At 44.0% G+C, this 12,182-nt stretch overlaps 5 protein-coding genes across 5 annotated transcripts; 3 read left to right on the forward strand and 2 right to left on the reverse strand.

Moving 5' to 3' along the window:
* Positions 1–130: 130 nt before the first annotated feature.
* Positions 131–1,446, forward strand: O0I10_004044 (uncharacterized protein; the record flags this gene model as incomplete). Its single annotated transcript, XM_058484110.1, has 3 exons — positions 131–954; positions 1,023–1,208; positions 1,275–1,446. 3 exons carry the CDS (start codon positions 131–133, stop codon positions 1,444–1,446), a joined length of 1,182 nt encoding a protein of 393 aa, XP_058345098.1.
* Positions 1,447–2,305: 859 nt separating this feature from the next.
* O0I10_004045 (uncharacterized protein) lies at positions 2,306–3,215 on the forward strand (the record flags this gene model as incomplete). The annotated part of the gene is made up of 3 exons (XM_058484111.1): positions 2,306–2,482; positions 2,544–3,079; positions 3,146–3,215. 3 exons carry the CDS (start codon positions 2,306–2,308, stop codon positions 3,213–3,215), a joined length of 783 nt encoding a protein of 260 aa, XP_058345099.1.
* Positions 3,216–3,980: 765 nt separating this feature from the next.
* On the forward strand, positions 3,981–6,479 carry O0I10_004046 (uncharacterized protein; the record flags this gene model as incomplete). The annotated part of the gene is made up of 12 exons (XM_058484112.1): positions 3,981–4,108; positions 4,190–4,224; positions 4,298–4,403; positions 4,460–4,714; positions 4,776–4,878; positions 4,947–5,120; positions 5,182–5,269; positions 5,335–5,402; positions 5,470–5,690; positions 5,751–5,880; positions 5,959–6,324; positions 6,378–6,479. 12 exons carry the CDS (start codon positions 3,981–3,983, stop codon positions 6,477–6,479), a joined length of 1,776 nt encoding a protein of 591 aa, XP_058345100.1.
* A 240-nt stretch (positions 6,480–6,719) lies between these two features.
* Positions 6,720–7,949, reverse strand: O0I10_004047 (guanine nucleotide-binding protein subunit beta-like protein; the record flags this gene model as incomplete). The annotated part of the gene is made up of 5 exons (XM_058484113.1): positions 6,720–7,533; positions 7,590–7,620; positions 7,681–7,737; positions 7,808–7,822; positions 7,916–7,949. The coding sequence occupies 5 exons, from the start codon at positions 7,947–7,949 to the stop codon at positions 6,720–6,722; spliced, it is 951 nt and encodes a 316-aa protein (XP_058345101.1).
* A 472-nt stretch (positions 7,950–8,421) lies between these two features.
* O0I10_004048 (uncharacterized protein) lies at positions 8,422–11,624 on the reverse strand (the record flags this gene model as incomplete). Its single annotated transcript, XM_058484114.1, has 12 exons — positions 8,422–8,568; positions 8,632–9,140; positions 9,208–9,594; positions 9,652–9,688; positions 9,747–9,926; positions 9,981–10,347; positions 10,411–10,586; positions 10,655–10,778; positions 10,850–11,195; positions 11,264–11,401; positions 11,466–11,524; positions 11,602–11,624. The coding sequence occupies 12 exons, from the start codon at positions 11,622–11,624 to the stop codon at positions 8,422–8,424; spliced, it is 2,493 nt and encodes an 830-aa protein (XP_058345102.1).
* Between the last annotated feature and the right edge of the window lie 558 nt (positions 11,625–12,182).

The raw sequence follows: 12,182 nt of genomic DNA on the forward strand, positions 1-12,182 counted from the left end.
TGCGTGTCATCAACCAGCAATGTATTTATAAAAGAGATCTGGTGCATGAGAAATGGAGCTTTTTGGAAAAGAGCATCTTTCTTTCCTCCTCCTTTTTCTTTGCCCTCTCTTTTTTTTAATCACAAAGACCATGCCACCCATTGCTCTAAAGTTTAGCAGTGATGCTGCCCCTTTTGATTCAGAAAGCGAGCTTCAAAAAGCATGGCAAGTGTGCACCAAGGTCAAGGATGCGTTAGACAATGGATCTCGCTTGGAAAATATGTCATGGCGTTTGTGGTTTGTGCGTAACGCGGATAACCAACAACAACAAGAACAGCAACATTATCATCAGGATCGTATGCAGCATATCATGAATGAGTTATGGGCCAATGATAATGACGACAACACCATGGATACAATGGTTGCTACCGAGAACAAAGAACCGGTGCAGCAACAACAGCCAACAACAGAGGTCCCTTTTACAATGGTTGATGAAATCCAAGAACCCGAAGCTTCACTTTCTCTTCCTTCCTTATCACCTCCTTCAAACCATACAACACCTTTATTCTATGATGCTCAACGTGAATACCGCAGGCTTCTTTGGCAGCAACAACTCGATCAATTACAACAGCTTTGTTTGCATAACAGCCTCAAGGCGATTGAATCGGATGCATCATCCGCAGCGGCGGTAGTCCAGGAGCAGCAACAAATAACACCTGCACCACCACCGACATCATCATCAACATGCCACACAAGCAGCAGCAGCAAGATGGCGTCTTGTCGTAATGCATACAGCATTGGAACGATTCATTTTCCGCAACCACAACAGCGAACGAAAAAGGCATCTATTAGACGGTCGCTACCAGTGCAATCGTCATCATCCTCTCCTGTGTGCAGTAATTGCGAGACTACCACCACCCCGCTTTGGAGACGGTCTGCAGACGACCAATTGTTATGCAATGCGTGTGGCCTATAGTAGGTATAGTCTAGACTTTTTGCCCTTCACATACACACACGCTCACCACCCAAATCATCCGTTTTAGTCTTAAGCTGCATAATGCACCCCGTCCAAAGCATTTGAAGCCACATTCTGGTCGACGCATCGGTGCTGTTGGTATTGACAACGACCAAGACTCGCTACCCATGTGTTCAAATTGTGCTACCACAACCACTCCTTTATGGCGTCGAGATGAAAATGGAGCTCCTCTTTGTAATGCTTGTGGTTTATAGTAAGTGCAACCCTTGAAACAAACTTGTGAGACCTTTAATACTTATCTTCTTGTTGATTGCTATAGTCTCAAGCTGCATCATGCCAAACGACCCTTGTCTTTGAAAAATAATACAATTCGGAAACGTCAACGAGTGGATCATCCATCCCCTTATGAAAAGAAACCCAGGAGCAATAATGCAACAACAACACAACAACAGCTATTCCCTTCTTCTTCTTCTACCACCTTCTTTTGTTAAGCATTTCCCCCATCAAGCATCAATAGTAGCATCATCATCTCATCTTTCCCATCCTTGTCCTCTCCCCCCTCACTTTCATGCAAGCAACTACCCTTTCTTTTGCCTTTTCTCTAAAAATGATCCCCAATGCACACAAGTACTATGCCACATCCCCCATCTTTTTGTTCTTTCATTTTCTTTCCTCCGCTTGGATCGAGATCGGTTGATAAGCCCAAAAAAAGTTGTTTTCAAAGAGCGCGTTAACATGCTGACACAAAGGAAATATAGCGATCTAGAGATTCTACTAGCCCAGCGATCAACGGCGAATAGAATAGGCGTGTTTGGGAATGGGAATAATGGGGGAATCCGTATTTGAATTGGGTTTTTTCTCGTACCTGTATTTTCTCTCTTGTATTTGTTTCATTTTCATTAAACCAATGTCGTCGTCCATTGCTTCATCGATCCAAGTGACAACAACCCAACCATCCCAGCAGAAAGCATTTGATCAAGCAACATTTTCGTCTTACATTGGACAAACTGTATCAGGCACAGCTGTGTATGCCGGTCGCGTGAATCCCGTAAGTTTGTGTGTGTGCGTGTATATACACAAACATGCACGGCCCGTTTTTTGCTCTCTCTCTCTCGTTTGATGATGGTTGCATAACGCTAAACCTTATTCTTTTCAGAAATGGTCGGTTGGACAAGTACCTGCTGTAAGTGTGTTGTACCTATTACCCCCCTTGCTATCTCATTCTCGCCAACAAACATATGCTTATAATGCTTTCTTTTATAGGGTGGTAAGCAACAATAACAACAACAACGACAACAGTATATACAAGTATAGACATGCTGATCGATCTTCCTAGGCTATGTCATTGCAATGTCCCTTGGAGCTGTGCTTGATCACTTTGCCAGTCGTCCTCAGCAACATCCCATTGCACTCAACACATTCTTCTTCAAGCCCGCCAAGGGCGGTGCATTCGTCGTCGAGATTCGAGAGCTCAAGCCGAGCAAGTTTGGCTATTGTGTGCTTGAAGTGACTCTTCAACAACCGAAGGTAAGCCAAACACGTCCTTGTTTCTAAGCCTATGTGGTCACTGACATGATGCCTCCTATAGGACCTTACTGCACCTGTACCCACCCATGTGAACGAGTATGATCCTACCAGCTATGTGAAAAAGACGCACACGATCTTGACGATGGGCAACATGGAAAAGGAAAAGGGCACCAACTATATCCACACACCCTTGGCTGCTAAACCACCTTCGTTTGATGCCATGGAGCCCAATCAAGCCGATTTCATGTCCGAGTTTATCGATATGCATCAAGATATGAGCACCTATCCACAAGGTGATAAGCCTGGTATTCCCGAAGTTCATCATTGTGTCGGTTTCAGTGATGGTCGTCCTATCGATTTCAAGAGTCTCGCTTTTTGGTCTGACATGTTCATTCATCCCAATTATTCCCTCGACAAAACGATCTTGGGTGGTCCTCGTTGGTGTCCCACCATGCAATTGGAAATCCAATTCAAGAGCGTGCCAAGAAATGTCAACAAGGTGCTGGCTAGCTTTGCTGTACCCCATATCATCAATAACCGCTTTGATCTCGATGGTGCTTTATTCGATCAACAAGGTAACTTGTTGGCCATCACCAGGTACGTAATGAAAAAGGAGAACAAGGAAATGTGCATAGATGGCTCATTAATATGAACCTGTAATAGACATCAATGCTTGCTCGTACCTTGGGAACGCAACACACCATCATCCGCTGCCACCAAAAACAAGTTGTAGTGGTGGAACATCATCTCAGATCCCATCTCCCCCCCCCGCATATGCATCATCATCATCTGATACCGCTCATACATAGACTACACCCATCACATAGATCCTCATGGAAGGTTATAGACTTGCCACAATAGAGATACATGTATGCTTTGTTACACATCAAGAGGATCCTCTTTTTATGCAACTTGTTCTAAAATCGACTACTGTGTCACTTGCTGCATTTAGCAGGGCATCCCAAACTTGCAAATGTGTTTTCTTTGCCCGTGATGATGTGGATCGATCGACCAGTAAAAGCTATAATCGTTACGATATCATCATTGTGCATATGGAATTTGGAAAACCTGCATTCGTAATATTTAGCTCAGTACCCTATTAGATAGTCTTCACGTAAAGCGTTCTCTCGACAACATGCCTAAACAACATGATGATGAAGAGCATCATAGGACGCCAGATCCCGTTACTGTTGGTTGCTTTGCATAAAGCTCAATAGGTTGCATGTAATCGATGGTGATGGACTTTTGCACCGAGAAGCTTAGTATACAAGTGTATTTCTATACAATGGTCCTTCATCCATCATGGAGAGTGTAATACTACTACATGGCTTGGTGTTTAATAAGCGACGATCGTAGGGGAAGCCAAAAATGCACAGCCACGTGACTCCGCTAAACGCGACACGGCTGCTCGTGAATTGATTTCCGGGCGCGCAGCGCGTATTCCTTCTTCACTTCTTTATACGCACACACACACACACACTCTTTTATACACTCCCCAATGCAAGAACTCACACGCGGTGCCGTAAGCGCTCTTCACAACAACAATCGCGACGAGTTGAAGGAAGATCCTATTCTTCAAGTCCTCAACATCAAGACTTTGCAAAGCAATGGCGTCAACCGTCATAGGTACGTTCCCATGTCCCCCCTTTAAAAAGTTTGGTGTCTTTGATCTTGGTCTCACATGTGGCTCGCTTTATTCTCTACCAGAATCATCCTTTCCGATGGTGCACACTTTATGCAAGGTAAGCGATGGGAAAAGCCAATGTACTTTTATAGACTGCGTATTAAACACTACTTGGTGATATACATATATAGCCATGTTGGCGTCCGGTCATGCTGCGCTTGTTGAAAGCGGCCAACTTACCCGTTATTGTACCATTCGACTCAAGGAATCTGTATGCAATGATCTCAAGGGACGACAGTAAGTGCGCAGCAATGTCATGTGAGAGATGGAAAGGCTTATTCATTCATCTTAAGGATCTTGATCATGTTGAATATCGAGGTGCTTGACAATAAGATTACAGAAAAGATCGGTTCTCCTGTTTCCATCGAGCAACCCAACTCCAGCTCCAGTGGCAATCCTTCAACATCTTCTCCTCAGCAATCAAGCTATGGTGGTATGTCCACTGCTTCGTCATCCTCCAACAATATGCCTCGTACCATGTCCGTGGGCAGCGTCAGCCAAGACGTCAATACCTTGCCTATTTCGGTTCTTAATCCTTACCAAAACAAGTACGTATCATTGTATGTATGTTTGTGAAGAATAGGCCCATTGATCTTGCATACTCTATAGGTGGACCATCAAAGCTCGCGTCACCCAAAAATCCGACATCAAGCACTGGTCAAACAATCGTTCGGAAGGCAAGCTCTTCAGTGTCAATCTGTTAGACAAATCGGTATGTCTGTGTGTGTGAATGTATGCGTGGGAGGAATCAATGCTCAATGGGCTCGTTTGTATATATAGGGTGAAATCAAGGCAACTGCATACAGTGATCAAGTCGATCGTTTGTTCCACATCTTTGAAGAAGGCAAGGTTTACTATATCTCCAAAGCACGTGTGACCATGGCACGAAAGCAGTTCTCTACTTTGGACAACGAATACGAGCTTTCAATGGATTCGGGTACCGAGGTGCAATTGGTATGTGCATTATCATAAAACCTATCGGTGGGTGTGTATAACCTAACATGGGCTTTACTAGTGCAACGAGGAAACCTCGATCCCTCAAATGAAGTACAACTTTGTGCGCATCGCCGACTTGGACAACTATGAAAAGAACGCTATTGTTGGTAAGATGGGGAAGGACTCGTTGGATTGCTTGGATAAAGGTATTGATTCTTATGATGCTTGTTAGATTCCATTTGCATTATCAAAGAAGACCATGGCGTGCAAGAAATTGTTGCTAAGGCTAGCGGAAAACCTGTAAGTAGTGATGCTATATATGCATTTCATGTATATAACATTAATCCTATTCTCCGATCTTTTACAGATGAAAAAGAGAGAGCTTTCGGTGGTGGATGATTCCCAAAAGCAAGTGCGTCTCACTTTGTGGGGAAAGACTGCTGAGGACTTTGATTCTTCTGGTTACCCAGTTGTGGCATTCAAGGGTCTTCGTGTCAATGATTTCAACGGTCGTTCCCTATCATTATCCCAAGCTGGTACTTTCAAGGTCAATCCTGACATTCCCGAAAGATTTCAATTGAAGCACTGGTATATACATAAAAAAGAACCTCCGCCCACAAGCTGATACTCATTGATGTATTATTTTAGGTTCGAGTCTCAAGGAAATGATGTTTCATTTGACTCCTTTAACCGAGTAGGCGGTGAAGGTGGTGCCGTAAAGTCTACTCAACGTGTGACCGTGGGTGATATCAAGGAAAAGTTGGGCCAAGGCGATACGGTAAGTAAAGGAGTGGGGGGTAACCCATACATGTATTCATGTTTGTGGAATATTGATCATGCCCCCTCTTTTTTTCAGGTTGAATATTTCAGCGTACGTGCAACCCTTGCATTTATCAGACAAGAGAATACATCCTATCCAAGCTGCCCCGAGTGCAAAAAGAAGCTCATGCAAGAAGGTGATGACAGCTGGCGATGTGAAAAGTGCAACAAATGCTACCCACAACCTACATGGCGATACATCTTGGGTGCCACCATTGAAGATGCAACTGCCTCCATCTTTGTCAATATCTTTGATGAGCTTGGTGCTTTCCTCATTGGCATGTCTGCAGATGAAATGCAAAAGCACAAGGAATCGGATCCCGAGTCGCACAACAGATTCTTGAAGAAGGCTATATTCAAGACTTACAACTTTAAGGGCAGAGCCAAGTTGGAGTCATACAATGTAAGTTTAGCGATTTCGTCATTTGGATGGGAAGGCTGACTTTATGCTTCTAGGAAAACACCCGACCACGATACACACTCATGGAAGCAACACCTCTCGACTTTAAGGAAGAATGCAAAGAAGTCCTTGCTGAACTCGAAAAACTTTCTGCTTGAACACACAACATCCACAATGTATAGCTTAGCTCGCAATATCTGTTAAAACACATGTAACCACCCAAAATTGCTACCCTGTTTTCCCCCCACCCGTTGTAATTGCAATGACTTCTTTTCCCATTAAACTTGCATGAATGTTGTGTTACGTTGCATAAGGCAGTGAGAATTATAGACAATGCGATTTTTTTATTATGAGACAACAGGATGGGACATATGACTTTTCTCTCTTAATGGATGGATTTAGAGAGTGCGAGACACTTGCCAGACACGGATAAGGTTATCAGTGTAGCCAGAGAAAAGAGTAGCGCCATCAGCGGACCAAGCAATGGAAACACACTCGGGGTCACGAGACTTGTTCTTGCCAACTTGGTTGAATTCAGGACGAAGCTCATCAACGAGTTCCTTGTTCTCAAGATCCCAAACCTTGATGGAAGAAGAGGTAGCAGCAACGAGCCAGTAGCGGTTGGGGGAGAAAGTAAGGGCGTTGACAACATCACCAGCCTCAAGGGAGTAGAGGTGCTTGGAGTCGTTCAAGTCCCAAAGCATGACAACACCATCCTTGCCAGCGGAAGCGCAAAGAGAGCCATCGGGGGAAACGGTGACAGTGTTGACGTAGCCATTGTGGCCAATGAAGTTGGTGCGCAACTTGAGCTTGGTCAAGTCCCAGATCTTGACGATCTTATCCCAACCACCGGAAACGATAACAGGGTTAGCAGGGTTAGGAGAGAAACGAACGCAAGAGACCCAATCAGAGTGACCATCTTCGGTAAGTTGATACTTGCACTCGCCAAGGGTGTTCCACAACTTGATGCTCTTGTCACGGGAACCAGAAACGATTTGACGGTTGTCAGCAGAGAAAGAAACAGAGAGAACATCACCAGTGTGGCCAACGAAACGGCGAGTGGTGGTGCCAGTGTTCAAATCCCAAAGACGAAGGGTCTTATCCCAAGAGGCGGAAAGAGCGAATTGACCATCAGAGGAGATAGCAAGGTCTTGGACAAAGTGGTTGTGGCCCAACAAAGACTTGCGAGGAACACCATAGTTCACCTCATCACTATTTCACTTTGATGTTAATATCCCTTGTTGCTATATACAAATATGCATCTTTACCGAGTAAGGTGCCAGACAATAACGGACTTGTCTATAGGTTCCTGCGGTTAGTGATATGTTGCAAAACTACAATAGCACCTTTGATACATACCACGCGAAGCGGACAAAACCATGTCAGGGGCTTCAGAGGTGGTGGCAATAGCAGTAACTATAGGAATGTCCACATGTGAGTCATGTTGCGTGTCGTCATGCTGTCATTGGCTGTTGCGAATGGTTACCCCAGTTGCCATGGCCTACAAGAGGTAAAAAAATATAGGGTCAGCAAAATCCATACATGATGCAATCATCCATCCATCCATCCATCCGCCCATCCATTTATTATATACCTTCAAGAGTGCCGCGAAGAGTCAAAGTGTCCATTCTTACGGATGTCTGGTAGATAGAGGAGGATCCATCATTCTATGTCGAGCTTGCTTCTTGACACATGCACCGGGAATTGAATTTCATCATATCCTTTAACGTCCACCACCGAGGATTCGAACCCTTTGTATTTCGAGCTCAGCATTGTAAGGAAGCAATACGACATCATCAGGCGACGCATTATGTTATGGATGGCTGATGGTACATGTGTTGGTCTTTGTTTATTCGATACAAGTGCTCCATTGTCGTGGTCGTCATGGTGATCGTTGGCTCTTTATGTAAGGTATCAATGTTGGAAAAGCGTGCATGATATTGGTCACGTGCACCATGCTGCTACACATACAATCCCAAATCGTGAAATACATGACACTGTCACTCTTTTTATATCTTTGAATGACGAACCAAATGCACACTATTTACACTAAAACAAAGGAATGCGAATTATAAAGTACGAAAAAGATAAGGATAAATATCACTTTTGCCGAGCTTGTTGTATCTTGAGAGCGAAATCGTTTCCATGCATGTCAATAAACTTTTCAATCTTTGCACGTAGTGCCCCAGTCATTCCCACAATCTTGCGCTTGGATTGAGTTTCTCGATCAACCACGTGGTGTGTCAACTATCGGGCAAAAAAGATACCATCAGCAACCCATCCATTGGAATACATCTTTGTTACTTTTACCTTTCTTGCAAGCTCCTTAAATAAATGCTTATCACCTTTCCAAAGTGCTTGTTGCCTCACTGTCAGATACTTGGTAACCACCTTGCCAACCTCTCGCTTGAGATCCACTTCATCCATGCCATGGCCCCCTCCTTCAACTTCATTGGACCCACTGGTAGATGCTGCAGGCGTAACAACACGTGGCGTTTGACCCGTCACTGAATTGGCTGGGCTGATGCTGCTAGTTTGTTGCCGTTTACGTTCCACAGCTTGCTTTACAAGATCATCCAGCTGGTTCTTATCCACACCTTCTATGGAGCTGACTTTTTCCTCTGGAAACTCCCATTGCGATACTTTGGTGATTGTATTGTAATAATAGGTATCCCCTGCATCCGTCACTGCTTTTTGCCAATTTGCTGGAAGCTTGCGAGTCTCGGTGCCATTGGATGTGCCACCACCAACACCACCACCACCACTAGTCGAAGGTGCTGCTGGATCTTGGCCTGCAAGTGCTGTATTGCCTTGATCTGCTGCTATATAAATAAAAATGCATCAATATTCATTCATCCATGTTCAAAGGAAAGAGAAAATGATTACCTTCCGTTTGTGCTGTTTGAGTAACTTGCCCCTGGTTATATGCTTCCGAGCCCAGTGATGCCATGTACGCATATTGAAGATCCTGTAAAACATAGCATCCAGGATAACTGTTGTCGTAATAGTTGTAGGTGGGATAATGATACCATCCGTAGCTATTGTCGTTCATCATGGCGGTATATTCTAGCATGGCACGTGGCGCCGTAGGAATGGCGGGTCGAGGAGGATAACGCATGATAGAATTGATCTCGGCATCAGTCGTGGTCAAAGGTATATACTCATAAAAATCGTCATCAGGATCAAAGAACGCCCGCGTGGAGTTGTATTTTGATTTCTTTGACGCTGCCTTTTCACGAACGATCTCCTTGTGCTCTGTATCAACCTCGGTACCTACAAACATTTGTTAATGATCGGTGACTGATATTCCTATGCATCTTAAAGACTTACCAGCTTCAGTGACATCCTCTACTTCATTCTCGACATACTACAAACAAAGATGAAAGGTTAGAGATCGGCTATGTGATCTATACAAGAGCACTTACCACTCGTTTAGGAATCCTGTAGACTTCTTTTAATTCGCTCCATGCTTCCAGTAGCTCTGTTGACTGAGTGCTGATTTCTTCGCTCTCACTGTCAGTGAACTTTCGAACCACGTCGAACATTTTGCAGTCGTCGAGACCATTCCTATTGGCCAGAGGTAGCTTTCCAAGGATACGAAGCACCTATGACATATATTAATACCACAAAAGAAAATCACAGATCCATCATCATCATACCTTTTCAATGATTTCATCATTGTATTTCCATTCACTTAGCCAGCATTTGAGCATCTTCAATCCATGTAGCCGTACGAATCGTTTGAGTACTTCTTTGCCGACCGAATTCTCCGGGTTTGTCAAATCCAAGCAATCCAGCAGTTTGTTGACCAATGATGCATTGCCGATAGAGTCGAGCATCTTTTTGACAAATGACTTGACTTGCTCCACGTCATGTAACGGTTGCAAAGATCGTAAATCCTCCTCATCGATATCTTCTTCGGGCTCAATGAACTGTCCAGTAAGCTCTTCCTCTTCCTGAGATGATGATGCACCGATATAGCCTTTGCAATTGGGTTCACCACAATAACAGGGTTGTGCGGTAGCACTAGAGAGCCATGTGTGAGCACGTGACATCATGCAATATCACGTTTTGCCATCATTGACTTACCCATAGCGTTCAAATTTATAATCAAAAGTGAGTTCCTCGCCAGCCTTGACAGGTCGCATCGTGAATAAACCGATCCTCATTGATTTGCCAACCACCCATTTTTGTGTGACGCTGTTGGGATTACAAGAATGGTTGATGAATCGAGCAAGGCAACCTTTCCTCGTGGCATCAATAATCTATATCCAATTCCCAATGTTACCTAACCTGAATGGGGAAGGGAGGTTTCCATGACAACCTTGCTTACCTCGTCATTCTTTAATGTCATGAAATAATAATGCTCGACGCCTTCTTTTTCATATAGCTTGGTCCTCCGAATGAATTCCTTGTAAGGGATGACTTCACCAATGTATTCCATAATAAACGCGTTTCTAATCAATAGGAGGGAGGAAGAAAGAATTCAGCATGTTGACATCGATCGCCCTCCAAAGATAAAACTTACGCAGGTAAATCAGCGAGAGCACGTAAACCATAACCTTTGAGCTCTGTGCGGATGACATCGACACGTGCATATTGTCTCAATTGAAACCGACGATTCCTGCAATATCGATCACTTGGGCAATGTTCCGCAAGGCATTCCATAAACATCATCCGGTTGATACACGTATTGTCATCACCACATGCTTCGTCTGGATCGCTGGAATCAGGATCATATTTGCACTCGCATGGCATGGATTCTGATGCAATGGATCGACCCGTGGCAGTGCCACAATAGATGTTTTGTGAAATGTTCCCATACGTTCCCATAGCTTCAGCTGTAGCTGATGGTAGATGCGTTGTATCAACATCTACACCCATATACATCTGAGTTAATGACCCGTATCCACACGTATTCCCTAGCAACCACCCCACTTACGATTGGTAGCGTGAGACTGAGGCTTCAAATGGGTCGAGGTGGTATGTTGTGTGTTGTGTTGGCTGGCAGTGTTTGAGTAGTTGTTGTTGTTGTTGTTGGGAATCTGATCCTCTTCCGATCGACCCTCATCGAAAGCTTCTAACCTGAAGGTGTTGATACACCACAGATCCTCTTTCACTTTGCTCTACCTTTAACAACCTACCCTGCATATGACCATGGCGAGTCGATTCTGATCCTGGTTGTACTACAGTGTTGGAATCGCTAGAAAACACTTGAATAAGCATAAACATAGACACACGATATACGCCTTGGCGTGCCAATACACGCGATTGCTGTACCTGGAACTGGCATTATTTGGCATGTCACTTAATACTTGATTTCGATTTGCCTTCCTGTTGCCCAAGCAAATGGTCGAGTGATTGGGCGCATTCACTGAGGAAATCCAGATGACGATGGTGGTTGAGTTGGGAAAAGGGTTTAAGAAAGGAAAATAGCGACTTCGCTCCGCTTTGTCGTGGGCGGGAAAGCAATTATAGCTGATCAGCGTAACACCATGCGTCATGCAATTGATGCAATTAGTCCTGTTTGTATGCTATCGACATTCCATGTATTCATTAAAGGTTGGCTATTCTATTCTCTTGATGATGTAACTTGTGATCATGCATATCATAGAAGGACATAGCAAAGGATGAGCTTCTTGTAATAAGTCAAGTAGTTGTTCTCTTCCATGTAAAAGTTGAAGTCTTTATAGATACATGCATCAACAACTTGAAGAACTCTAATGAAAAGTTCATAGCTATGTATGGATATCGCTTACAATGAAAGTGGATGAAGCATAGCTTGGTGCTAGCCTTACAATAAAAGTGGGTTTCTTTATCCAAAAAAGGGGACAGCGTCTGATAAACGATGATTACGCGTG

The sequence above is a fragment of the Lichtheimia ornata genome (genome assembly GCF_029851405.1).
Source record: "Lichtheimia ornata isolate CBS 291.66 chromosome Unknown scaffold00014, whole genome shotgun sequence".
Lineage (NCBI taxonomy): Eukaryota > Fungi > Mucoromycota > Mucoromycetes > Mucorales > Lichtheimiaceae > Lichtheimia > Lichtheimia ornata.